The 27,591-nt window shown below is 39.8% G+C and overlaps 1 protein-coding gene across 2 annotated transcripts in view; it reads left to right on the top strand.

Annotated features, from left to right (window-relative positions):
* Window positions 1–27,591, top strand: part of cntn2 (contactin 2) — a 50,146-nt gene that overhangs the window by 3,578 nt on the left and 18,977 nt on the right. The window contains exons 2-5 of one of the 2 annotated variants that reach the window (XM_028405926.1): window positions 23,899–23,994; window positions 26,762–26,903; window positions 27,179–27,351; window positions 27,462–27,557. In XM_028405926.1, the coding sequence (XP_028261727.1) occupies window positions 23,934–23,994; window positions 26,762–26,903; window positions 27,179–27,351; window positions 27,462–27,557 (472 nt within the window). In that variant the 5' untranslated portion in view covers window positions 23,899–23,933. Of the gene's footprint in view, window positions 1–23,892; window positions 23,995–26,761; window positions 26,904–27,178; window positions 27,352–27,461; window positions 27,558–27,591 lie in introns of both variants that reach the window. The other variant, XM_028405925.1, reaches the window with a different exon arrangement.

Genomic DNA, 27,591 nt, shown 5'->3' with positions numbered 1-27,591 from the left:
GGTCCTTATTGTATGGTTTATTTTATAGTGACCGGAATTGATATTAAGTGCAGATATTTTCTGCTGCTAAAACCAGATTATCCTGAGTGTGTCAGAAAATGACAATTTGTCATGTGTCATTGACAGAGTGGGTAAATATTTCAGCTTATGTTACAGTGACTGTAATCTCATGTTTACTAATAAGTGAGTGCAGACGCTGAAAGCATCTGTGGTGATCAGTCCCATTTATAGGGATATTGTGATTGCATTAGGTTGTTATCTCTGAACAGAGTTGTTTAAATGTTACAGATGGTGGTAGTAACAATAACATGGTGCATCATTCTCCTCTCAAGCTCCTCTGGGAGCCTTCTAACAGAGATTAATGACTTCATGATTAAACAATATTGTATGTTTGTGGCCAATGCTATTATGTAGTAACATTGATATAAAGACTATAAAACTGTATATGACCTATACGAGCAGTGGGATGTTTTGGGGTAATTTGTTATCATCAATTTGAGGATGTAAAAATATATCAGCTTACTAGGATCCCTTAACTTTTTATTCATGTTATGCACAAATCATCATAGCCAGACACTTTCTGATGGTCACTGAATGCAACATGTGTGTTATACATTTTCCTAAAATAAAGATACTTCATCAAAACTACAACTAGTCTTAATTACTCAGCTGACACATGACCTCATAAGGCCAAGTAACAACCAGTCTTACCTGCAGACAGCCCACTAAAATCAATAGTAACCTCAAAACAGCTCTTCAGAAACAAACAGGTGATGTCACGTAAGCTCTGTCCATAATCTTTATTTTATTAATAATTTTATTTAATTTTTTTTTTCATTTTGGTCGCACATGCAACCTAATATCTCAATGGTGCAACCAAAAAATATCCGAAGTCGCACCTGTGCGACCAGCTGTTAGAGGGAGATACATTATCCGCGACTCTTAAAAGTCTCCATGTGGTCCAACAACAGACACACATTAGGCTCATATCGTGGTCTAAACCAATCAGAGACGGTGAAGGGCGGGACCTCCGTGTGTGTGTGTGTGTTTGAAAACGCGTCTGCTGCAGTCAGACCGAGACCACAGGAAAGAAGAAGAAGAACACGGACATATGCTGCGCAGAGCTGATGCTGTGTGCTAAAGCTTGTTCCATACTCCATAAGGAAAGAGACTGCGCAGCCTCCGGGCCAGGACCAGCAGACTGAGGGACAGCTTCATCCACCAGGCTGTCAGGAAGCTGAACTCTCTCCCTGCTGCGCCCCACTTTCTCCCCCTTCCCTGACACCACCCCCCACCCCCTACCCCTACCACCATCCCCTCACCCCTACCACCACCCAAGATAGGAACTCTTTGTACCAGCCACTTTACCAAAGGAACTCTGTGCACCAGTCACTTTTTACCCTGTCATGTCACACCAGTCTCATATAAGCTGCTATAACTTAATCTATTCCTGGACTGTTACATTATGCCAACTGCACTGACTTGCACCATTGCATCTTTTGCACTCTCATACCAGTCTCAATAAGCTGTTATAAGTTAAACCATTCCTGTTTATATTATGCCAACTGCACTGACTTGCACCATTGCATCTTTTGCACTCTCATACCAGTCTCAATAAGCTGTTATAAGTTAAACCATTCCTGTTTATATTATGCCAACTGCACTGACTTGCACTATACATCTTTTGCACTCTTACTGCATTGTGCCTTCATTATGTGCCTTGTATTTTGTGTGTGCCTCATTGTAGGTACATTTTTTTACACTTTATATTTATCTTTAGTTTTTAGTTACATGTTATATGTTGCGGAGTGAAGAGTAACGCAATTTCGATTCTCTGTATGTTCAGCACATATAGCAGAGTTGACAATAAAGCTGACTTGACTTGACTTGACTTGACAAGAACTACACTACGAGTAGCTACATTAAAAAGGTGTTGAAGAAAACAAAATATATCTCAATCACAGCTATTAAATACATAATGGTGTATATAATTTAAATCATTTTTTAAATTCACAAACTGTGGTGTTAAGTGTGATGTGGTGCACCTAAATATCGTGCTGGTGCACCTAAGAAAAAAAGTTAGGCGCACCAGTGCAACCACTGCAAAAAGTTAGTCTAGAGCCCTGTATCATCTGTTATATTTGATAAGATGAAGGGGAAAAATCTGCTCATTTTCAGCCATCAGCTGCCCTCATTTCTAGAAACAGAGTTATATCTTATAATTATAGTTATATATTTTAGAGTATATTATTATATAGTATATATTTTAATATATGAGCCAATATGCCCAATTAAAGTACCATTTATGAGTCTTGATGTCAGAGGAAAGGAAATTTAGGGTAAATAGGCCTACTGATGTTGAGATTACAGTCTTTAAAAGGAATATGAATGCTATCTGCTTTATGTGCCTTTTCATTTCTTCATAAAGGCTTCTATTGACCCATTAGCTGCATTGAGTCTCTATATGGTGGCAGTGGAACAGTAAAGCCTTGACTTAAACTTTTCTCTCTAATAGAAGATTCATGTGAGTGCGCCCAGCTTACTCAACAGCGCTTTGTGCTCTAATAAGGACTGAGACCAAAAAGGTCAATCCCTCCATCTCAGAGAGATATTAGCCTCAGTCCTCTCCCTGTCAAGACTGCTGAACCTCCAAAGTGTCAGATGGATGGTCAGATAGGGAGTTCGTAGGGAGGAGAATTTTTTGTTCTGTTCCAAGTCATCACAATGAGCTGATACAGGAGCACATTGGCAAAAGGAAATGGCATGTGCTCAAATTGCACTTGTCAGATTCCATTGATTTTTTTTTTTCTTTTTTTTCTCTCTTTTTGGAAGAATAGTTCACAAAAACAAAATGACCCTACCTTTCTAAATGATACTTTTCTGTGTGAGAAATACATTTATGAAAATGTGTTTAAAATAAAGAACATTTTATTCAGTAACTTGGTTCAAATGACATTTTCTGTATTTCCGAAAGGAACTAATTGTTGTGTTATGGGGATGTTTGGACCCAAATGCCACAAAGGCTGAGGTTAACCTTTAGTGAGCTTTTAATAAAGCCAAAAAGGTAAAAAAAAAAACATAAAATCCAGAATGCAAAGTACAAATCAAAAGTGTAAAAAGCAACTAACTAATCCAACAACAACAAACTAGTAAAAAACAAACCAAACCTAACAGAGATCCAAAAAGGAGGATGGAAACACACACAGGAACACGGCATGGATAAACGGACGGACTAACAAGAACAAAGGAGAGCACAGGACTTAAATACAGAAGGGTAACAAGACACAGGTGAGACACGTCAGGGCGGGGCAAGCAATCCTAGGCGGGAAACACAAGGAAGTAAAACACACAGGAACACAAGGGGAAACATGGACTTTCAAAATAAAACAGGAAACACAAGACACAACTGCAAACACACAGATCACAGACTCAGGGCAGGAATGAAAACCAAACAAAAAACAAATCAAGAAACACAGAATCCTAACACTCATGCCATATTTTGCCAAATTTCCACACGATTTGGATATTTTCAGATTCTAGACAACGTTACGAAAAGAAATCTCTACTGCTAGCTTGTTTTAGAGAGACATATCCCTTTTGATTTACCCTCAATATTTGACAAATGCCTGTCAAAGGCATACCCAAATTAAACTACAAGCTGTTTGTGAGCCCTTAGGAGTATATGCAAAAGCTTGGTCTCATTGTGGAGGTGAATTGTGTGTATTTTAGCTGTGTGATTTACTGTAATTGCATGCATTGCAATGGTAAACTGTGAGAGAAGTCTAAACACAGAGAAATGAAAAGATTTTGTAGCTCGCTTGTAAAAAAAGGCTGCTTGACAACTGGAGCATGGAGATGTTGATTAAATGACAATACAGTGACACAGGCTGAAGTCTTACCTATTCTCAGTTAAAAGTAGATAATAATTGGACAAGAAATGACCATTTTGAACAGGTATTCCCAGGCGCTCTCCAAAAAGTGACATTTGGAGTCTCCAAATGGACACTTTGGCACCAAAGTGCATAACTCTGGAATGCTTCAACATACAGACATCTTACTGTCACCAGAGATGTAGACTGGTATGTGATGTGGTACACTGGGAGTATGAGGTTGCTATGGCTCTGGTGCTTGGCTCCCACTCTGTATCTGAATGAGTTTGCCTAAAATGCAAAAAATAAGGTTTTTATTCACAGAACAACTGTATCTGCATTCATTGTTCACCTCACGAATCAGTCCTCCACTACTCCAACTACTTGTGGAGGAATAGTAAAAGTGCACACCTCCCCCACACAGGTAAACAAAACAGAACAAAGGACCCACACAGGTAAACAAAATAGAACAGTGTTTGCCTAAAAATGCAAAAAAAAATATATAACACAAAATAACTATAGACATATGTATGTCTGTATGTATATATCAGATATTCATTCACAGAACAACTGGATCACCGCACAAATCAGTCCTCCACAACTACTTGTAGAGCAGGGGTGGCCAAACTTTTTTCGGGGAGGGCCAGATTCGATAATGCGAAACTCTCCGAGGGCCAACAGTCCCCGATGTCATTATTTTAAACAATAAAAACTGTGTATGCTGTTTTGTAATATGTTATATCTTACACAACAAACAAAATAACATCTTAGCATTCAGATGAACAGATCAGAAAATGTATATGAATACACAGCATAAATTTAAAACTTTCAGAAACTGTGTGGTTGTGATAACAGAGCAACAGGCAAGTTATTGACTCTACTGTGAAGGTGAGATCTGATCATATGTGGCAGGTCTGGTTTAGGAGCAGCAGACATCAGTAAAATGTCAGGTAGACCAGGTGGGAGTCATTTAGTGCTGATCTCAAAGGGTCTGTAATTTAATGTTTACACAGGTTTGCAGTGCATGGCAACGAGACGTAAAAACGTGATGACGTGCCTTACGACAGATGTGTACTGAATGACGGAGTCAAGGCTTTTCCATACTCCGCGAGACAAAGAGCGGAGAACGCGCTCCACGGGTGGTAAGAGATACAAAAAAAGGTCTTTTCCGCACTGAGGTACCATACTCCGCGAGACGCGTGTGTGCAGAACTCCTCATACGGCCCGCCCACTAAACTATAAGGAAAGACTTTACTGAGTTTTTTAACACACCACAAGGACTTGTGCCATGGCAAGAGGGCATTATACAGAGAGGGTGCCTGCAACAGCGTGAGATGTCCGGCGATGTAAAACATTACAGTTTATAACAGTCTGCTCACACGACACAAACTAAGTCGCATGTTCTCATTTCTGGGGAGTTGCTTGTATCCAGCCGCCGGTAAAAAGGCCCGAGCAGGCTGCCGGACAGGACGCAGCCTCCCCGGGCAGCAGGGAGCAACAAGCGTCCCTCTCCCTCTCCATCATGTCGCTTTAACTTCTCTAATGGCTCCAGCATCGCTCCCTGCTGCCCGCTCCTGCCCGCACCGGGCAGCAGGGAGCGACACGATGGACAAGGAGAGGGACGCTCCGCTCCACTCCCCTGCGCTCCTGGAGCCCCCCAGTACTCCGGCACGTTCCCCAGAGAGGGACGCTCTAATAGGGCTACTATACTACAACTAATAATAACAATATTTAGTGCGCACGTTATTCGTGGCCACAATTTATTTCTTTTACCATGTCACAGAGGGGCTCCGTAGTTTTGGAGAACGTCCCTTGTACAGACGCTCTCCGATAGCAGGTTGTATGCAGAAGCATGTTTAGTCTCGCAGTGAATTGTGTCGAAGTTCTGAACCGGTGTTTTGCACCTTCGGAGCCCTCTGCGTAGCTGGAACCAACAACCAAGCCCTGCAGCACCGCGTGACGCACCACGATGCAGAGAGAGAGGGATAATGTTCTGCTCAGAGAATCATGATGCAAACGTTACACAATGAGTTAAAAACAAAAATAAGAATTGCCTGTTGGCCAAAAATAACACATTTTAAGATAGAAGCCACGGGCCATAGAAAATCCGACCCGCGGGCCGTAGTTTGGACACCCCTGTTGTAGAGGAATAGTAAAAGTGCAAACCTCCCCCACACACTAATTCTTCGAAACGTCTACATTCTGTTTATAAAACTGCAACATGTATAAAAGTTACACTTACTTGTTAAGGACTATATCTCCTCCTTCAATGAACATATCTTCTTCCACCGAGTCAACAGACGACACATAACTTTCTGCGTCCGACACGTCCTCGTCAGAAAAGTCGCTTTCCCTTCTTGTCCACTCATCGATAACTTCTTCAACGGTGTAGTTCTTCTTTTGTGTGCATTTCGCCATTTCTCTGGTCGCTGGAGTTACCACAATATGTAGATATATACGCTCACTCTCAGTGTTACGCGTGTACGCACGGACAGCCAGCATCCATTGTTCATGTTTATGCGTAGGTGTGTAGCCCACCCTCCTGCCACAACCCCTTCATGTGGGACATCCCCATGACAGAAGTTTTATTGGCTATACATCCATTGCATCAGATTCAGCATCAAATATAATGGGCTGAAAATACAAGTGTACGAGTAGGGGGAGGTGCTTCATTTGATATAGTCGCTCATTGGTTTCTTTTGGCTCTGGACAGGCCCTCGATCCTTTTGTATGGTCAAACAAGCCGGCAATCAATAGCTTAGGGCAGTGGCTTTCCAACGAGGTATAGATTTTCAACAAAGAGCTCGAAATCGTGGCGGCAGGATGGAGAGATTGCAGTGAAACATGAACCGTCAAGTATACGTCCCACCTACCCCCGTGTGTGGAGAAAAGGATATATGTACATGCAAACATAACATTTCATGAGATACAGTTGTTTTTATGTTGTTTTATAGAAGATACAAAACAATTTATGATCATTATATCATATATATATATATATATATATATACATCATATAATTGTGGTATATCAAAAAAATGTAAACAGAATGATCAAGACAAGAGCTTAGAATTGAAGAAACTAGCCTGTAATATTTTATGAGATGGAGAGTAAGAGAAAGTAGAGGAAGCTGAACTATGCTCACTGCATTTTTCTTCTCCTTTAGATTTTTAAATCAATAGCTGGCAAGGTGAAGCAGGCCCATTGTGCATGAGGAGAATTCAAAAAATAATATGTACATGGGCACCAGTAATCACACTCAGAACTCTTGAGGAATGAAAAGAACCTTGAATGAACTAACATCTAATTCACTGCTTTTATAATGAAATAACCTTTAAATAACCCCTGTAAAACATCATTCAGCCAGTGTTTAGTGGGTTTTCAAGAGTGTACACTATTATGAGGTACTTGTTTTTGTACTGGCTGAATGCTTAAAAGCCTTGTCTGTTGCCTCATTCACTTACTGCCCTTTTCCCACAAACACACACACAGTAATCCACTACATACTATGTGGTACATTTTTTCTATTTCTGTATAAATATGACCTAGAAATTATTTCACATATTGACTAATCTTAATGTTCATGAATCCATCAGGAGAACATTGCATGGCGGAAATGCAAAGAGAAAGTCAGAGCTCTCCAAAAATCTAAGAAAACACTGCGTTCCCATCTGTGAAACATGGTGTGGTATCTTGGTTTGAGGCTGTTTTGCTGCTTAACCTGACCTAAATTTAGTGTTTTAGGCATACACAATATTTTGGAAACTGGGTCCCAGAGTGAATAGATTTCAAAATGCTATTTTCCCTTAAATAGTTACCTTATTCAATGTGTTCACTCCGACAATGGCGGCGTGAGATTTGTATGCATGCCTCATGTATCCTTTTCTGTTTTTGTCGCATTTCTGTGGTAACCTTGCAGCACCTCTAACAGGCCTGTGATATATACTACAGAGTTTTCAGTTTTTTTATGTGGATATGTGTGGACACACACATCAAATTAATTAAAACTATATGAGGTTTGTCGTCAGTCTACTAAATAGTGCAGAGTCATTATTAGTACAAAGTTACGGTGGGTGACGGCTCACTTTAAATGGAACAAGGAGGATGTGGGTTTCTGAAATTTATTAGATTTAGAGTCTCATATAGCACCTGTGCACACAATGACTGAGTCTGCTGCAAATTAAGAATTAAGATTAAGTATATCTTTATTAGTCCCACAATGGGGAAACTGACAGCCGTCAGTGTTGTGTCTGAAGTCTGACGTGTAGAGGGCGAAGAGGAAGGGGGCCAGGACAGTCCCCTGAGGGGCACCCGTCCTACAGGTGAGCAGGTCAGACACACAGATCTGGGCTCTCACAAACTGGTCGGTTTGTGAGGTAGTCCCTGATCCACTCTGACAGCAGGTGGTCCACCCCTGTCTGCTCCAGTTTGTCCTTCAGGATCACCGGCTGGATAGTGTGCAAAGCACTGGGAATTCAGTCACCGGTCATTAAAAACCAGACACACTAACATACATAGTGCTGCTTTACAGACTAAAGCAATGCTAAAGCAGCATACTGCTTATAACCTGGCAAACATGCTTCCATCATTGGTAATATACTTTTTTTGCTATAGAATTGTGTATTAATGTGAAGCCCCACATTATGTTCCCTGTGTGTTCCCCTGTATGAATTTGTGGAGATGACTGGCCGGAAGGCTCCTGGTGTCTGGGATGTGTTAAGGGATGTGTTATGTGTTAAGGCTGTAGATAGAAGCCATCCAACAGCCTGAGTCCAAATTAAAACTCAGTCAAGCGCTGTGCGGAAGAACGCTGCAGACTACTAATAGCAGGACGGCAGCACAGAGCTATTACACTGATAATGTACCAGAGCTGCACAGGTAACCCTCTGAGAACACATTAACCAGTGAGGAGTTGTTCCTAAGTGTAGAGCTCCATCCTGCTTACAAAATATACGTAACTGTAGGTTAAATTGCACTGTTAGGCTTTCCTGCTCCCTATCACGCACAGCCCCAAGTTCATGCCAATATGGCGCGCTTGCCCACACACACACTGATTGCACAAAGTTAAGGTAGCAGTTCCACTGCCAGACCAAACAAGTGTTTTTTAAATGTGGGGGTGGTGGTTGGATGACTGCTCTTTCATCTGCATTGGTGGATTTCTTGTTAAAAAGTTCCATGATGCTTCTCTTCTGCACTCCTCTCTGAGATCTGTAGATGCTTTACTTCTGCCACAGTCTACCATCCTGACGGTAAATCTCCCCATCCATTTCTGAGAGAAAACCCACACAGCCACAGGGAGAACATGGAAACTCCACATATACAGGTCCAAACCAGATAAAATCCTGTGAGGTGACACTGCACCACTATTCTGCTCTATTTCACGTTTTATAATCTTATTATTTTAATAAAAGCATTGCATATAGTCTATTTTTAACTGGGTGATAAGGTGTTAAATTCAAACTGAAAGTGATTTTAGCAGTTTTAGGATCCTGACACAAAAGTCTCACTTTACCACAGAGTAAGGGTAATGTGAGCACAGACAGGATGCAGAATCAGTCCTGGGGGGTGATAAAATAACCCAAACATCCATTTCTGTCTTTTTCAAATAATCTGACTCTTATGGCCTGGTATCTTTCTAGAGTCATCACGTGACACTTAATTGGGTGCATCAAGGCTCAGATATCCACACTGCATCTTTGAGTCTGCATATACTTTGTCACATACTGTCCACGGTCCATATTCTCTATATTTCTTAATGTAGTCACAAAGTCTGGTGCTTCATTCGCTAGATATAAGCTGCAATTTCCCATTCTTAACATTTGGTACTTGCACAAATGCTGAATGTCTCACTGAGCATTAATATTGTCTGACCTGAAATCTTTAATAAGTGCGCTTTATGTAAATATATCCGCCTACACACCAGCAGCCAGGTGGTGAGCCATTCCACACACACTACGAGTCAGAACGAGGAACCAAAATGTGTGTGTGAGGGTTTTCTTTGCATTTTAAATCCTAACAAAAATTCCCCACAACCGTAGTACATTTTATTGTCTTATTGTTATTTTGCTGCTAAAAAGAGTTGAGGTACATGAGAAATGCTATTAGAGTATGCCACATGATCAAGATTCTTAAGACCCCGTTCACACTTGTGTAATCAATCTGGCTAGAACAGGATTTGGGCCATATCTGGAGTAATATTCAGTAATATCCATATATTCAGCTAATATCCAGCTCAGGTGGGAATGCAAATGCTGCTATCCTGCTAGCAACTTCATACTTCTGGTTTTAGGGGACAGTATCTGGGTCGCGTACAAAAGCTGTTCGTAAACATCTGGTGAACTACGAAAGCTTTACCCGGAGCTTGTTGAATCATTTATGTGGTTGTTGGTTAAACAAAACTAAATCATCATTTTATTTTTAATTTAATAATCAATGCAAAGGTCTTTTAAGTCATATTGTCTTAGTATGTTACACTGCCTGTGATTAGTCATCTGTAGATGACTTGTGTCAGTTGAAGAGGTCTTTTGGGGCATCCGTCTCATTAGGGTGTGTTGCTTGACATATCCCTGTGGTTATAGTAGTGGCTGATGTGATGTTCTAGGCTGTCTCTAGTATGAAGAAAGTCAATTTGAGTAGTCATTGGATTTCTAAAATTGTTTGCAAAAAGTGATTAGCTCTGTGGTTTTATTGTGCCTAGCAGCTTCCATGTTAAATCCCTCTGGTATTCCTGGCTAACCAATCTAGTGAGTAACCCCGTCCATGGGGGCACAAGACCCTCCACTCCCCATCCTCCCCATAGGGCCATTTGACATTTTAAAGTTAGTACAAGTTATGTTATGCCATGACCTTTGCAGCATACTACACGTAACAGTGGTCATACATTTTTCTTTATGACTTCATGTCATCAATTGTAGCTATTACCACGATGTCCTCACCATTAACCTTCAAACAATACTTTGATTACCGGTAAAAATAATTCAGAGATGTGACTCATAGGCTAAAATGTCATTGTCAGCTGCTGTTCAATAATTAACTACTACACAGAAGTTATGAATATAATTTTACTGAACAAAACTATTCAAACTAATTTAAGTATCAAATCCCAAATTTCTCAAATTTAATTAATTTCAAATTTGCCTACATAGGACGTACCCTGTCTCGTGGGCAGTGAAATCTGGGAGAGGCTCCAGCTCCTACATACCCTGTCGAAGAGTGGCTAAATAGATAAAATTTAAAGTCCTTATGTGTTGTGTGTGTCTTAACTTTAAAGGTTTAGAATAACATAAATTTTACTGGATTGCTGTAAATTAGAGGAATGGCAGAATGAAATGGTATGCAGCAATTTCTGCATTTAACAGAATCGTTATTGTGTAAAATAATAAATAATAGTAAAATAAAATATAAAATATAAAATAACAATGAGCACAAGTCCATCATGGTTGGCTAAACTGGGCAGATTTAGTATGAGAATTGTCCTGAAAAGACGATATGTGCCTCATGCATTAAGGTAACCCTATATTTCACATTTTAGTGTTTGTCTGTCATTTACTGGATGTGTGTGTTGTGACATATGAAGCGTGGTACCCACAGGGATCAGTAGATACCTGTGGGTACACAGGATCCAGGTACCAGGATCCACTGATGCCTGACTCACAGGTCACGCCGTCTGGGTTGGGGTCTCAGGAGAGCCCTGGGCTCATCCAAATAGAATGGATGCATGAACTTATCTATTTTATTGTTGACTTGTTCAATGCTGTGTGTGCACAGAGACAAACAGGGTTGTATCTGGCAGCATTACAGTAAAGTAGTTTAGAAAATCCACTTTGGAGCTGCAAATCAGCTCTTTTCAGTACAAAATTGAAACACTAGAAGTGCCTGTGTTTGATTCATTTGATATTTATGCCGCAGTACACACGGAAAGTCACAAGAATCCTGCAAGTATTGTAGAACATTGTGTATTTTAGTGGCAGTCATGATTTTTGATTAGTTAATAATAAAAAAAAATAATAATTTGTAATGTGATTTAAATGTATTTTCCCTCTCCTGGCTTGTATTTCTTTTCTTAGCACTTTTCTTAGTGTTATTTTGAACCTGATGTCAACAGTGCATTTTAGAGTTAAGCGTCCTGCAGTAGGTCCATAGATCAGCTATATTGATGAGGGTTTCTGAAGTTTGATCGAGTTTATTTGGCTTAGAATCTTAGAGTGCCCTCTAAGATTGTATTGGTTGAAATACATATACAACCACATACATACTCAATGGCATGGCTGTCTATCTACTGGCCCAAGGGGTGTGCCCCAGTGACCTTATTCCACCCAGGGAACAGGCTGAGGTCAGCTATGTCAGTCCTCTCAGCAGCCAGGACAGGAAGTCAGAGGGGCTGCTGATGGCTATTGAGAGGCAGCACTAAGGCAGACACACACACAGACCAACAAGACTGAGGCAGAATAGCACATGTGCTGCTTTGTGTTGATGATTTAGTTTATTCTGCATATTGTTATTTTTAAATCATAATCTTATATTTGCCTATATCCAGCAAATGCATCAGTTTAAGCACCATGGTGCTATCAGTACAGCTCTTTCCTGAGCTGAACCAGGTGCAGGCCGTTCCTGAATATTATATTTCATGCTGGGCTACTCAGTCTGTTCTGTTCCTGACTAATTGATCAATTGTTTTTCTCTCTAAGCCATCAGTTAAATACCATTAATGACTAATGATTATCTAATCCTAACACTTGATAGAACAAACAAGCAAGATACAAAATGATTGAAATAACTAATCCATTGTGTTATAATTGTAGATAGTCAATCAGCTAATGGTTTGATTAACTTTTCAGGTCCAACTTTTATTTGCTGTACTTAGCTCAAGCCTACATGTATTGTACACATGAGTGTCTAAGACCTGACTGAATCCAGGCTGACCAGATAGGCTTTGATATCATGGTGTGGCGCTTGAGATCCTGGGATGTGAGCTGTGTAGGATCCACCTGATGCATCACTCAATACCAGGGAAAAGGACACATTTTTTCAGCTGCAATTGCAGGAGCCTTAAAAATGGGACAGCCGTCCTGCATTGCTGTGACACAGTCGGTCTACAAATGCGTGTAAGGAACTTAGCTGTCACTCCAATGAAAGGTCATTCTTTGTTCTCATTTATTCTTAATTTATGCCCATGGGTTTGATCATACATTTATAGGACACAGAGGAACAGGGTCCTTCACTTGCAATTCATTTGGTCAGTCTGACATTCTTGTAACTTTATGCTTAAATAAATCATGGCAGTTGACTTGACTCCTTCCGCAGTCTGCTGGGAAGCTTTTACTTCGAAGGCGGAGCATACAAAGAACCTGCTCTCAAAAGTATTTGTCAGCACAGCTCTGCTCTCACCTCATGTCGAGTGATTTGAGTGGGTTGTGTGCTACTGTAATGATACAGTAGTTGTGTGTGTGTGTGTTGACTGCACTTTAGAAAAATGGTTCTCTGTTTAACTGGCAAAGGGGACTTGAAAACCCACTATTGTTCCCTAATGATCGGACACAAACACACAGATAATAGATGTGTTTCTCCGAGTCCTGATGAAGTCAGCCACAGTGTGCATGAAGTCATACTTCTCCCAGCCACCACACTCCTCTTGTTGGTGGATTCATCCATATCAGAATAGTCCAATATGACTACTTTTTTTCAACTTAAATGCAAAGTAACTCTCTTTTCAACGGTGTGAAGATAGGCAGTTCATGCCTATTTAACGTGCATGAATTTGTGTCAACTAGAGTCCTCCCCAGAGTGCATGTTAGGTGCATGATCTCTTTTTGAACTAAAGTTATTTAATAAAACATTTTTGTTTTATTTGGTTTTAGTCTTCTTGTTAATTAACTTAAACCATGTGCAGCTTTAAAGGTGTTTGTTGTTACTTCTTTTAATTGACAGGCCGCAGCACTTGCCTGCATGTTAGTGGTTTGGAAGCACAGTCAATTAATCAAAGCGTTGAGGATCAGGATGCTGAGTACAGGAATACCTTGTAGGTGATAGGTCATAATTGGTGACAATGTCCTATTTCTTTTGATTTCACTCTTGCTGTTTATACAACTATTTTATGTACACCTTGCTAGTACCAGGTTGGGTCCCTTTAGCCTTCTGGACTGCCCTCATTATTGGTGAAATTTAACAAGATGTTAGAAACATTCCTCAGAGATCTTGCTCTATATTGATGATATGATGACATCAGACAGTTGCTGTTGTGGATCCCAAAAGATGCTCTACTGGACTTAAATCTGGTGACGGTGGAAGTCTGTATGAATCCGTGTGAAGTGTAGACTTAGTTGCCCATTCTTAGGTGACAGGAGTGGGACTTGGTGTGCTGTTCTGCTGCTGTATGCCATTGGCTTTACAGATTTAATAATGAAAGATTGTATAACTTTTTTACCTTCAGAAAGCTAGATGGCACTTTGATAGTAGTTTTTGTCCTGGTTAAGCTGCAAAAAGGATTTCATTAGTGGGTCCTGAGCCATCAGGGGTAGCATACAATTATTTTAAATTAAAAGGTGAGCCCAACCATTTTGTAAAGTCTAATAAAAAGGAATGTGTGATCAACAAGAGATTCTTTAGAAACACTGAATAAGCCAGTACATGAGCAGTTTTTACCACGTGGACCTACCACCATGCCACGTTTAAAGTCGCTTCATTCCCCCTTCTTCCCTATTCTGATGCTCACTTTGAACCTCAGCAGATCATCTTCCACCTGTCTAAATGACTAAATGGTGTTTCCACCATGGTAAGCTGATAAGAATGTGCACTAATCAGTAGCTGAACTGGTGTACTTAATGAAGTGGCCACTATTTTCAAGGTCTAGTGACATTTGTGTTAACAAGAAAGACTTCTTTTTGGCGCCCTGGTTCCACAGGGTCTAAAAGTCTCAAGCAAAATTACATTTTTAAAACTTTTTTCACCAAAATGATAGTCACACATCAACACCTACTTCTTGCAGTGGTTTTGAAGGTCAGAAAGTCTCTCAAAATTTCTCTTTTTTTCTACTTCTATCAAATTTCATTCAGGGTGCGATCATAAAAACCTTCCAGGAGAAATCAAAAGTGTACTCCATTTATATTGGCTTTCTGTGGTGTCTTCTAAACATACACTTTCACCTTCAGAGAACTGGATAGTACTTTTAAAGTAGTTATTCTGTATCCTGAAAGTTTTGGCCTTTGTCCTTATACTTCAGGGGAATAAATTGCCATTTCCTGATTTATTTATTTTTTGCACCTGACTTACCGACTTTCCACTTAAAGCTAATGAGACATATAAGCACTTTTCTTTTACAATAATTTAGAAAAAAAACATAAGATTTATGACATGGATCGAATTGGACAAATTGGACAGTCACTGTCAGCAAGACAAGGCAAAAGGAAAACGTACATAAAGATGTTTCGATACTGGTTTTTCTTTTCAATACTGATTTCCATACTGGATTTCTAACCCTCTGTCCCACCGGGTGGGTTTTTGCCATGACCTGGCTGCACTGTGCAGAATAACCCTAAATCTGCTCACTTAACATACACACAGTCTCAGAAAGGTCACAAGTACACCAGTAGCCCAGAGGGCCCTTTTTTAGGTTTTGACTACGGAGGGGTTAATTTTTAAGTAGAACAGCACAGCATTTTATTTGCAAGATACATCTTTTTTTAATAAGGATAAGGAAAAAATAAAAAGGTGCAGAAACCAAACCATTAATGCACTGAACAGCAAGTATAGTTCAGATCAAGCATTTGACAACGAAGAAGTCTGTTATTCGTATGTTTTTTAAATGATTATTAACATGTCTACTGTGTTACATTGAGCTATCTTGAAACTTTTGGTTAAACTTGTAATCTTTCACAAATCCAGTTGGACAGGCGGTGCTCAGATAGTCCTAGTAGGACTTGAGGTCAGGCTGGAGATGGAACAAAAAGACAGTGCCAGGTTTTAGATCACCAAAGAAGAAGTGGTCTCTGGTAAAATAGCATCAGCCACCAGCTAGGAAAATACATGCAATTTGTTGATCTTATAGAAGGTATTGGATCAATTGATAGGTGTACCTATTGATACCCATGCATGCAACTTTGAGAAAAACCCATAGAAAGAAGCACACAAATAACACAGAAATATGTACCTGATGTGCATAGCTAGGCTCCTTCTAGGCATACCCTGAATCTGGCATCAGTTTCTCTTTACTGTCTCTTCTTTGTCCTTGCTGCTGGACTTCTTAGAAAAAAACACATTCTCTGCTTGTTTTAAAAAAGCCATTTTCATTGTAGTTACAATGTTGTAGCATGCCTTCTGGATTGACAGCGAAATAGCTTCTCCCTTAGTAAATATCACAATAGGGAAAACACTGTTGTTGTTCATGCTATATTCTAAGCCCTTAGAACATTCCTAAAATTGAGTTTTCCTGAACACAAGCCATTGTTTTTGTTTTTCTACACCAAAGTATGCATGACTCCAGATTGAGACAGTTATGTTAGATTCTTAAAATCCACAGAGCGGCCCCTACTGTGAAGGTCAGCCTCTAAACGAACACATACATAAATCATGATCAGAGGAGAGCAGGGGAAAACGTGTGTGAATGCGTTTTTCCCTGCTCTCCTCTGATCATAAAGACTTTTGCAAAGGCTCACAATCACTGAACTGACATTTTGATTCAAGTCCCTACCTGCTGTTTTAGACTGTGAATTTAAGTATTCTAACAATGACAGAAAGCCCAAGGTGGGGTCACATACATAGTTTACAGTCAGAAAGACATTTGGATTGAATGCAAAATAATCATTTTACTTGTCATCATCAAAGGTCAAGTATTTTTGCTGCTTTTCAAGGGGCGACTTTGCACAGCAGTGCTTGACAGGAGGGGCTTAATTCTGGTACCTCAACACACAACTCCCTAAACAGAGACACACTCATCTGTGCATGCATAATGTCAAGTGTGTCTCAGACAAACACAACTAAGCATCTTGCTGACCATCTGCATGATATAAAAGATGGAGGATGTAGGGTTGTGGTCTGCTTGCTGCCTAGCGTCATAGCTGCCAGACAAAGACAAGCTAGACAGCTGGTCCAACTAACAATGCCAAGAAAAAATAACTGATCGCATGTCTATGAGTCTTTCTTAAATTTGAATGTTTGAATATCACCATCTGTGAATAGATCTGTTTGTCTCAGTATGCAAAGCTCAGCTTTAGCTTTCTAACCATCTAACCACCTAATGTTTTGTTTTTTTGCGCAGCGGCTTGAATTTTCACAACATACACAAGATCACAAGAACTTCTACGGATTCCTACAGACTACATCTTGCAAGGCTTTATGTATGGTATGTGTTTGTAGTAAAACCAATGGTGGTTTAGACCAATCAGTGTCCTGTAGGGAGGTTCTAGTGTTTTGTTTTAGGTGTGGAAAGAAGTGATAATTTGGCTCATATTTGCATATTTTCCTTACAAAGACTAATAAGGCATCTATAAATATGGTAACAAAGATGCAAAATGCAACTTGCTAGCTTTCAATGCTTCACAGACTTCCAGGCTTGATCTGGTAAATAGATCTGATAAATTAGCTAGCTTTGATGCAGTTTTTTTCTCAGCTGTATTCTCAAAAGAATCCAAAAAAATCCTTGGAAACAAGAAGAACAGTCTCACTTAAAGTGGTCACAATGCCCAATATAGCCTTAATTATTAAAAAATGCAAAAACAGGCGATATGTTTTTAAGGAGAGGTGCTTAAAAAGTCACGTTCTGTGATTACTGTGCTTGACTGCTTTGGAGCTGCAAAGATCTTCTATAATGCCAACGTCCCACGTGCAAGATCGCAGGACTGAGACCTTTTACTGTTAAAGATCTTTGTTTATTACGGACGTGAACCGCCACACGGAGTCAGACCTCTGTCTCTCATTTAGCTGACGATAGAAGATTAGTGTATCTGATTAGTGTATCTGTGTGAATTTAATTCTGTGAACGTGTGGATGACTGTCTGCAATAATACATTCCGTCTCCCGGTGTTTAATGTGTGCATCGAGCCACTGTAACGCTGTGATCAAAACTGGGATTAATTTTTATCGCCACCTTTTGGACAGACACTCTCCTCTGTGTGCCGTGTTTCTCCTTCCAGGAGCTGTTTGCCAGCTGCTCATCTAAACTGTCCATCGTCGTTGTACTTCCTCCTTTTGTCTGTGTTCTGCACCTGAAGAAGCTCGTGCGCTTCACCACATTTATCACGCCCACTAAATTCCGACCAATCACACAATTGTTCTCGCACAGCACTGAGAGAAAAAGTTCTGCCCGGGCCATGTGTTTAGAACAGGCTGCGAGAGCTGCCAAACAGGCGCTCAGAGAGCGAGAAGAAAGTTCTTTGTTTGTGTTTGTGTGCTCCCAGCTTAAATCACAACTAAGGAGATTTCTCACAAAGACGGTAAACTAAGGGTTTACAACTGTAGGTAAAATAGGTGTTTAACGACCTGTTAAAATCCATCAGAATGCAGGAAAAGGCATCTAGGAAGTTAAAAATTTTCTATGTTCAGACTTGACTAGTTTGCCCATACTTTTGTACATTTGATAAATGTTTTAATTTAATTGTGTTCATTAAACACGATCCAAATGAATTTTTATATGATATGTGATCATTTTAGCCCGCTCATATATTTCATGCACCCTTCTCACCTTTTTCACTCCTGACCCGTTTTCACGTCTGTTTAAATTAAAAGCAATGTAGGTAATAAGAATGAGTAGAGTATTGTTTATTTGCAGTTTTAGTAAAGCTGCTTATATGCCTCACCTCCTCATCCTCATGACAATTCTCTTAAAGTTTTCCTTCACATCTTGATGTTTATCATTTGCAGAAGTTGGGAGGAAATCTTATTTTGTGAGGGCTGTGAAATGAGATCAGATACAATAGGATTGCTACAGTTCTACCCAGCACACCACCATGGGGCATTTTTTGTCCTGTTTCTGTGAAATTGTGCTTTGCAGTCTTTCGCTTGGCTAAATGAGCGTAGTAATGATGCTTTTAACACAGTGTGATAGAAAGAGACTGAGAATACTTGAGTGTGTCGATTTCAGTCACGACAGCGGCCTCATCTTACTGATGAAGTTATATCAAAGCATGAGCTGCTTCCTGTTCTCAGGCTCTCTGTTAGTGACTGAATCATGAGCCTGTGCCTCACTGACTGTGTCCTGCTCTGATGCAAAGCAGTAAGCCAGATTTCTGTGCTTCTTCCTCTGACATGCAGTTTGACCTGAGGGTGTGTTTGTGACTTTTGTTGTCTGTGAAATACATAGCTGAGAGCAAAAAAGGCCAATGTCCTGAAAAGCTAGATTTAACATATATAACAATGAATAAAGGTTTTTTTGTTTTAGAGAGAGAGATACCATTGCCACGGGGACAGTGTCAAAGTCCACCTTGACTCCCAATACAGGCAAAGTGCAAGTGTAGCAGAGGTTGGTGAGAAGCCACAGAAGCAAGTAGCTTGTGCTGTGGTCACACCCATAATTGTAAGTATTAAACAAAAAGTCACAAAAAGGAACTTTTAACAGAGAAAATGTTTTTTGTACCAGAATAGAAGCATGTTTTGTTTCTGTAGAGTTAGCCATTTTAACATCTTCCATAGGGATCACCTCCCTAAAGGCTACAGAAGAAACTGCAGTCGTTGACACTTAGACACGTAGAATACTTTGACCTTTCATCACGTTTTAGTCGTCCCTAAACAACGTGATGTTGTGCCAGGATGTATGAAAAACTCACAATATTTAATCTTATTTTGGTTGCAGTAATTATGCATTTTATTATTATTATTATTATTATTATTATTATTATGCATTGGCATGCACCAATTTGCATTATGAGCTAGTTGTGTGTTTCCATGCTGTGTTTGATCAGACAGAACATTGGTCACCCAATCATGGTATGATAGAGTGACAAGAAAGTCCATGTAAGGAGGTAGGGTGGGGGTCGTAAAATCATCTCCTTCTGCCACTGCATCAGCACATCAGTGCAAACTGTGGTGGAATAGTAGTGTGAAATGAAACATGAAACTCTAAAAGTGCATACAAACATGCAAAATGACTATTCATGCACCTTTTGGTGATACAACGGTGCACTGTATCACTCATCACAATTTCCTTTAGCTCTGTTTGAACAATATTGTTTGTTGTAATGCAATGTGTGTGGCCTGTGTGGGGCAGTGTATGTGTGTCCCTACAGCAGATGTCCACAGCCCTGTAAGCTTCCTGTCCTTGGGTGGTCAAAACTCCTCTAAGGAGCATGAAGGTGAAAGAGAGAGAGGCACATTGTTGTGAAGGACAGAGGTGTGTGTGTCCTGCAGTTTAATTGTGGATTTGAGAAGCCATTTTAACAACACTGCCTTTGAGTACCCTTCAGCTTTAAAGTAGAAAATAGAGGGATGAGGAGTAAAGGCAGCTCCTTCAGATGAATGAACTGCACATCTCTCAAGGCTTTGAGGCATCACTGCTATATACTGATCTAATGGGCCTGTATTCACTTATGTCTTAGAGTTTTAGACTTTTTGTGACTATATACTTCTACACCTAGTTAATAGTTTTATGCTATTGCACTGATCTGCGGACGACAACATGCATCACAAACGGCAGAGAAGAAGTTGGCAGGCCATACGGTTTGAACAGCTTTCTAGTTATTTTATTTTGCATTCTAGTGCTCTTTGCTTTCTCCTAAAGACGCTAAATTTACTCTGCAGTTGTACTTCTGCTTTTCAGAGTTTTTTTGTAACTGTTTTCTAAATGGCTGCTTCTGATTGGTTGACATCCTTACTGAACACTGACCATTAACATCTAGGATCTTGCACCCAGAGAGAGCAGAATATGTTTCAGGCCACTTCCTCCCGTCTGTAAGGACAAAGAAGCAACCACCGTGTGACTGTTTTAGCCTAATGAAGGTATTGTTATGTATTGCTAAGTTTCAGTAGCTGGTGCCAAACAGGATTTAAATGAAGGCCTGGGGCAGATTTCTTCCTCAGAGACAGCATCTTATTCTCTTTCTGCCTTATCCCAGGATGGGCTTCTGCCTCCTATTAGACACAAGCTGACAAAAGTGACGCGTGGTCACCAAGAGAGGACAGAAAATCAGTCCGCCTGAGCCAGGCTTACGCAGACCCTACAGGGATGACCACAGAGCTTTAGTCTGCCATCAGAAGTGAATTTTCAGAGCCAAAAGGAATGACACATTGACAGGAATTCAGGAGGGAGAAGGTTCCGCTTTTGATTTGTCTTCAGCAAGACAGTGCAGATAAAAAACTGACCTAAAGTGGAATTCATTTCTAGCACACACAAAAAAGGTAAAAACGGTAAAATCCTTTTTGCTCTTGTTTTTGTTCTAGATGTTTACATTTTACTTCATCATATTTTAAGGTATCTTAGAGGTTCTATACATAAGAATTTCAATACTCTTTTGTTATTCTATTCTTTACTATTCAAAAAACTATTCTAAATTACAGCTAGGTGGCTGAGCTTAGCTTGTTACCTTGCTAACATTTTTACAAGCACAACTGGTGCTGATCTGGTTGATAAAGTGTTTAGCTTTTTGCTTGCAAATGATTAGCTAAGAGTATTGTGCACAGAGCCACTGGCCAAAGTAATCATTATACATATTTGCTTTGTATTTGTATGCAAAAACACACATCACATTTATTTAGCATTATTGACTGGAATGTTAGCTAAAAAGCAGCCAAAATGTGGATGATTGCTACACTAGGTAATGATCAATTGATGTGCATTTGGTGGCGCAGATGTGCATTTGTAATTTTTTGTCTAGAAGACCCAATAAGGAGGCCCGTCCCTGCAGTACAAAGTGACATTGTTTCCCTCCCAGTGGGCATAGTTTAGTATAATGTGTTGCATTCTGTCTCTATGTCAAATAGTGGCACTTGTTATTTACCTCCTCGTCAAACTAAAAACAAAACAGTCACAGCATTTTGTTATTGTAAATGTGCCTTTATAGTACACATGCTTGTTTATGATAACAGATGTCAGAATTTTGCTGGAAACACAAAACAATCAGCATATAGCGGTGCAGGGGTTTCAAGATGAGCACTAAACTGCGTACTAGGTGATGCATTTGGAGCTATGTGATACACCGCTCTCTCCTTCCTACTCCAATTTAAAAGTAAACCGATTTCACAGCTTATCTCTGTCTGTCTTACTCATGCACTCTTTCCTCCATGTTATTTATTTTCCCTTCATGGGTCTCTTAGTCCTGCTGTTACCCTGGATTGCATCCTCCCTTTAATTTGCAGCAGCTTGTGCACGACTAACAGTGTGTGAAGTCAGTCAGATGTGGTGGTGCAGGGAGTATTGTAATCTTTTTTTCTTTTTTTTACATGGACTGAATCAAAGCTGATAAAGTGGTGTTTGTCTCCTCGAAGGTTTAACTGTTTGTGTACAGTTAAATAATAGGCCCTGAGGCGTCTTTTGGTTAGAAATAATGAAGTCATCTCAATATGTCCAAATGATCATAAGTCCATGATAAAGAGGAAATGAAACACTGACATGACTGTGTTTGACTTTAACTCTTAAGACTTGGTGTACCTACTATCTGACTCAATTTGCTATTTGCAAATTAGCAGTGGTGCACCAGTAAGTAAACAGGTCAGCAGAGCAGGATGATGGCAAGCTCTATACTTGACAATATTCTTTTAAAGTTAGACGCTATTTAAACCTGGTCTTGTAAAAGGGAAAGTCAAACACACAAGTAGCCATGTCAGACTCTTTATTACATGAGACGCTACCATTATAGCTAACAGGAGGGCTCTCAAGCAACTTAAGATACAAAATAACCACATCCAGTGGTAGAAAAAGGGACCTACCCTGCATCACTTTTAGCTTAGTTGCCTTTGTCAAAGCTGTCACTGCTGGTAAGCTAATGCCAGCTACTCTGATGCTTTTGAAATTATGCTAACTACCAGTTTTATTTCCTCATTTAATACATGCTAATTAACAACTAGTTTTGTTTTTCATCAGCAGATGCTGAATACTTTATGTTTTGAATGTAATACCTTTGATTAAAGTTAAGACTGTTAAATCTGTATCTGATAAATTAATATATAGACTGTATATAAAGATGGATGACATGACAGCTCTGCACAAGTGAGACCAAAACATGTTAATTGCCCCCTGGTGGCTGGCTGCTGTACAGGTTATAAACCCCACCTCCTCCCAGTTGATAAGCTTTGGTTAGTGATGTGTACAGTTTTAAGAACAGAGCACGGATGAAGAATCTGTTTGACACCACTCTGTCACAGACAATGTGACTGCAGAGCATAGACTGTATTGTGCAGACACATACACAGGCTGAGGATGACAAGCTATATAAACTAGCTCTTGAGAGTTTATGTGTGATAAGAGGTCTCATTGGAGACAGTCTGCCTCGCCTCAGAAACAGAACACCCCCTCCATTTAGTACACCTGGTTCCACTGGGACTGCTGATGTATGGGCACACAGACTCAGACAGGAGCTCTGTTAGTACACAGTGACCTGTTGACCTACATCATGCAATATCAGTATAGAGCTTGGAACCACCGTATCTTATTGAAGCATTAAAAACAAACAAAGTTTTATTCCCTGTGAAGTGGCATCCTTGGAAATGTTGGGTTTTGGACTTGATGGAATGAGACTTAGCTGCAGTCCTGAGAGGAATAAATATGTTGGTCACACCTCCCAGACTGTCTGTGTGCTACAATAAAGTATAATTGTGTTCAGTGTAATTTTCAAAAACATCTCTGCTTTGTTTACTTCACTCTCATAGTGAGGATCACAGGTTACAATAGGAAGGGGAACAGACGGCTTATACTGTATATGCAGGCAGTTAGTGGTCTAATTTTGTTTTTGGGGCAATGTTATAGATTCAGTGGGGAATTTCGTCTGTGATAAATGAACTAAATAGCCTGTTCCACAGACCCAGTGGCTGTGCTGTATGTTGGCAGAAAACTACTCTTGTGACAAAATGAAGCCTTTGCTTCTTCTTGTTTTGTTTTATTCAGGTACAGGTTTCCTCTCTGCTCCAGGTCTGCTTGTGATCCAGATGATGGAGCTGCTACTGTGTCTGCTGGTTCTCAGCTCAGCAGCCCTGAAGGAGGTCATGGGTAAGTTCCTCTTTAACACCTGGCTGGATTACGATGTTGTTGTGCTGATAATTGACAACACAGATAACATGTGGTGTACTACGGTGCTCAAATTTAAGTACTATTTTATTCTGTATGTATATGTTCCACCTAGGACACAATGTCACCTTCCACTGCTACACAGATGACACACAGTTATTCAATTTCAGACACAATCTTGAGAAATGCTCAGAATGCTGGGCTCGGATTCTTACTGGTTTCATTAGGCAACATCACATCACCCCAAACTCAGTTTCTTTCCATGTCTGTTTTTTTATATATGCAATTTCAATTAATTGACTTTTTAAATCATCTTCTTGTAGTGTCAGACTGTATCAATCTTCTAACTCTCTGTCTTGTGAAAATGTCGTCTCAACGTGTGTCATTCTGTGTTGTTTCATGCGGTGCTAGTTTTCAAAGATGATATATAAATAATAAATTATAAAATGGGTTTTGTGTTTGCTAAGTAAATGTGAAAGGTCAAAGATAACTCAGGACTGGAGCCTCTCAGCTCTAATCTGTATAATGATATCATGTCTGGTCTAGTCTCTATTCTATTACCTTCAATATCTAAGAGCAATCTCTCATTTACTGTCTCTCTGACAAACATAATTTGAAAGTGGATTCTAATATTTTCTGTGTAGTGTTTTGTTTTGCCTGTGCGCTAAGCATGTCTTCAGCACAGACTGTGCAAGTGATCAGATTAAACCAAAGGGTTGCCATGGGGCAGCAGTGACCATCTAGCTATGCTGATGATAAAGATTTAAATGAATTTATTTTAGTGACGTGTAGCATCCTGCTAGTAACAGGAGTCATTGCTGTGTGTCTTGACCTGGTTTTGCTGTCCAGGTTAAAGTCCATCTGGTTATGGCAAAAATCAGATTTTAGGCAGTGGCTGAGAGAGCACACAAATATATACAGTATATAATATATATAATCCATATTCACTTAGTATTCTACATTTTACTTAACAACATTAGCTCAATTAGCAATGATGTGTTTTTTGTTTGTTAACAGAAAAATGTAAGCCAGAGGCAGCAAGTTAAATGTGGGCGCTGCTCTTGCAGGGGTCTTCAGGACCGTGATTAAAGTTTCATGATTTTTGTTTCAGACAGCAGATGGCAGAGATTCAATGTCTTAGAAGAGCCTTTTTCCTGGTTTCCACCAGGCAGCAGCACTAAAACAATACACAGATATGATGAATGATAGATGTCGATCGTGTGTAGCACATGTTAGAATTAACAAGCTCTACCAGTGTAGTGGAATGTGCAGTCACACGTGCTCAGTCTCTGCGGACACACAATACACTCTAAAGAAAAAAAAGCAGGGCTGTTCATTAAATGGTGAGACGTGAACAGTCTTCTAATCTCACTGATATTTTCTCCATTTAAACTCCATCTGTAAACTAATAACGCATGAGGTAAATGGATTACTGATTCAACAAAGTTAAGCATTTTCTGTAGACAAAAAAGATGGTTTTGTTGATTGAAGAAAGTTTCTCTCCAATTGTGTTAAAATCAATACACATTATAGCTAACACTATGTGATGTAAAAGCTCCCTGAAAAACATCAGTTAACATCAGTTATATTTAAAAACATTGTGGTTTATGTTTGTGAAGTGATGTAAGCTTGTACAATGGGGCAAAAAAAATGTTTGTCAACCACCGATGTGCAAGTTCTCCCGCTTAAAATGATGACAGAGGTCTGTAATTTTCATCATAGGCACAATTTAACTGAGAGCTTTAAGAAGCTCTTCTGTCCTCCACTTATTACCTGTATTAATGGCACCTGTTTGAACTCGTTATCTGTATAAAAGACAACTGACCACATCCTAAAACAGTCACACTCGAAAGACCAAAGAGCTGTCGAAGGAACCAGGAGGAACAAAATTGTAGACCTGCACATGGCAGGAAAGAGGGAAACTACAATAGGCAAGCAGCTTGGTGTGAATAAATCAACTGTGGGAGCAATTATTGTGGAAGACATACAATTGATAATCTCCCTCGACCGATATTTAGTCAGCACATCATTTTTTTTGCCCCATTGTAGTTGAAGGTTTTGGGTCAACACTTTTTACAATTGGTTAAAATAATTAAACCAGTGTTAATATTAGCCTGTTTTTTGTTAAAGTTAATGTATAACAGTGTAACCTCATACTTAAAAAGTCATACAAGTATGCAAAGATTTTTGCTAGATTACTGTCTGTTGTCTACTTGGGTTATTGTTGGCTGTTATGTAGACACTCCATACACACAAACAATATAACAAACACACAAAAAAGGCATACTAAAAATCAAGAATACATATATATAATGATTCAATATTTACAGTTTTAACAAGACAAAATATTAGCTGTAAGATGCTCCAGACCCTGTACAGGATAAGTGGGTTAAGAAGATGGATGGATGGATAAGGAAAAAAATATCATTGAAATATTATAATGAAAACTGCTTTTGATCAATAAAAAGGAAGTAGAACCAAATATGGCCATATCATAACAATCAAACTAATTTAAAATATTGTTTTCATAGTGACATTTGAAGATGAACATGAAGATTCTTTGTGTCGCATTAACAAATATAAACACGTAAAATGTAAATTCTTCTACGAAGGTCAGACGACCTGCATAAAATGGTGAGTGAGAAAACAGCACTTGCATGTAGTGACTGTTCTTCCAGGCAGATTAGGCACTGTGAATCATGCAGAGATGTGTCAGTAGAGGATAACCTTGTGTACTTTTTTGTTTAAGGTGGAGATGTGTGTGTGTCCGGCCATGACAGTGGACCAGTGTTTGAAGAACAGCCAAGCAGTTTGATTTACCCAGAGGGCCTGGTTGAAGGCAAGGTGACCCTCAGCTGTCAGGCCAGAGCCAGTCCAGCTGCCTCCTACAGGTGGGTAACACACACACACACACACACAAAACATTAACATTGTGTTAAAAAAGGTAGTATAAAGATGTCTGTGATCCCACCAATGATGAGGGCACTGTTTAAATTAACGTTAAAAAATTAGTATGAAATACTTTGAAATGCATTCTTCTGAATTAGTTTTTTACGGCTCTGTCTCTCACTGTTCTAATAATCCTACCATTAAAAAAACAAATCAGCTGTTTGTTTATAGCCTCTTGTTTGCTGTATTGGACTTTACCCTGCCTTTTGTCTTGTAGGTGGCTTTTGAATGGCACTGAGGTCCCGTTAGGTTTAGACAGATACACGTTGGTGGCGGGCACGCTAGTGATCAGCCACCCTGAGCCGAGTCGAGATGCAGGGTCGTACCAGTGTTTGGCCATCAACCGTTGTGGCACCATCATCAGCAGAGCAGCAAATCTCAAATTTGGCTGTAAGTGAGAAACCTAGAGGCATCACTTCATATTATTGCTGCCTTTTCGTGTGATGATTATCTTTTTTAGCATTCCTTTTACTAATGTAGTTATTCACATTTCTCTGCAGACCTCCATGACTTTCCTCCGGACAGCCGGAGTCCTCAGACAGCATATGAGGGTGTGGGAACTTTCCTAGCCTGCCAGCCCCCTGCACATTACCCAGGTATTCCTACACATCATCGAAAATAGAACAGTTT

Source organism: Parambassis ranga, chromosome 5 (assembly GCF_900634625.1).
Source record: "Parambassis ranga chromosome 5, fParRan2.1, whole genome shotgun sequence".
NCBI classification, from domain to species: Eukaryota; Metazoa; Chordata; class Actinopteri; family Ambassidae; genus Parambassis; species Parambassis ranga.
This window is presented reverse-complemented; position numbering and strand designations above follow the sequence as displayed.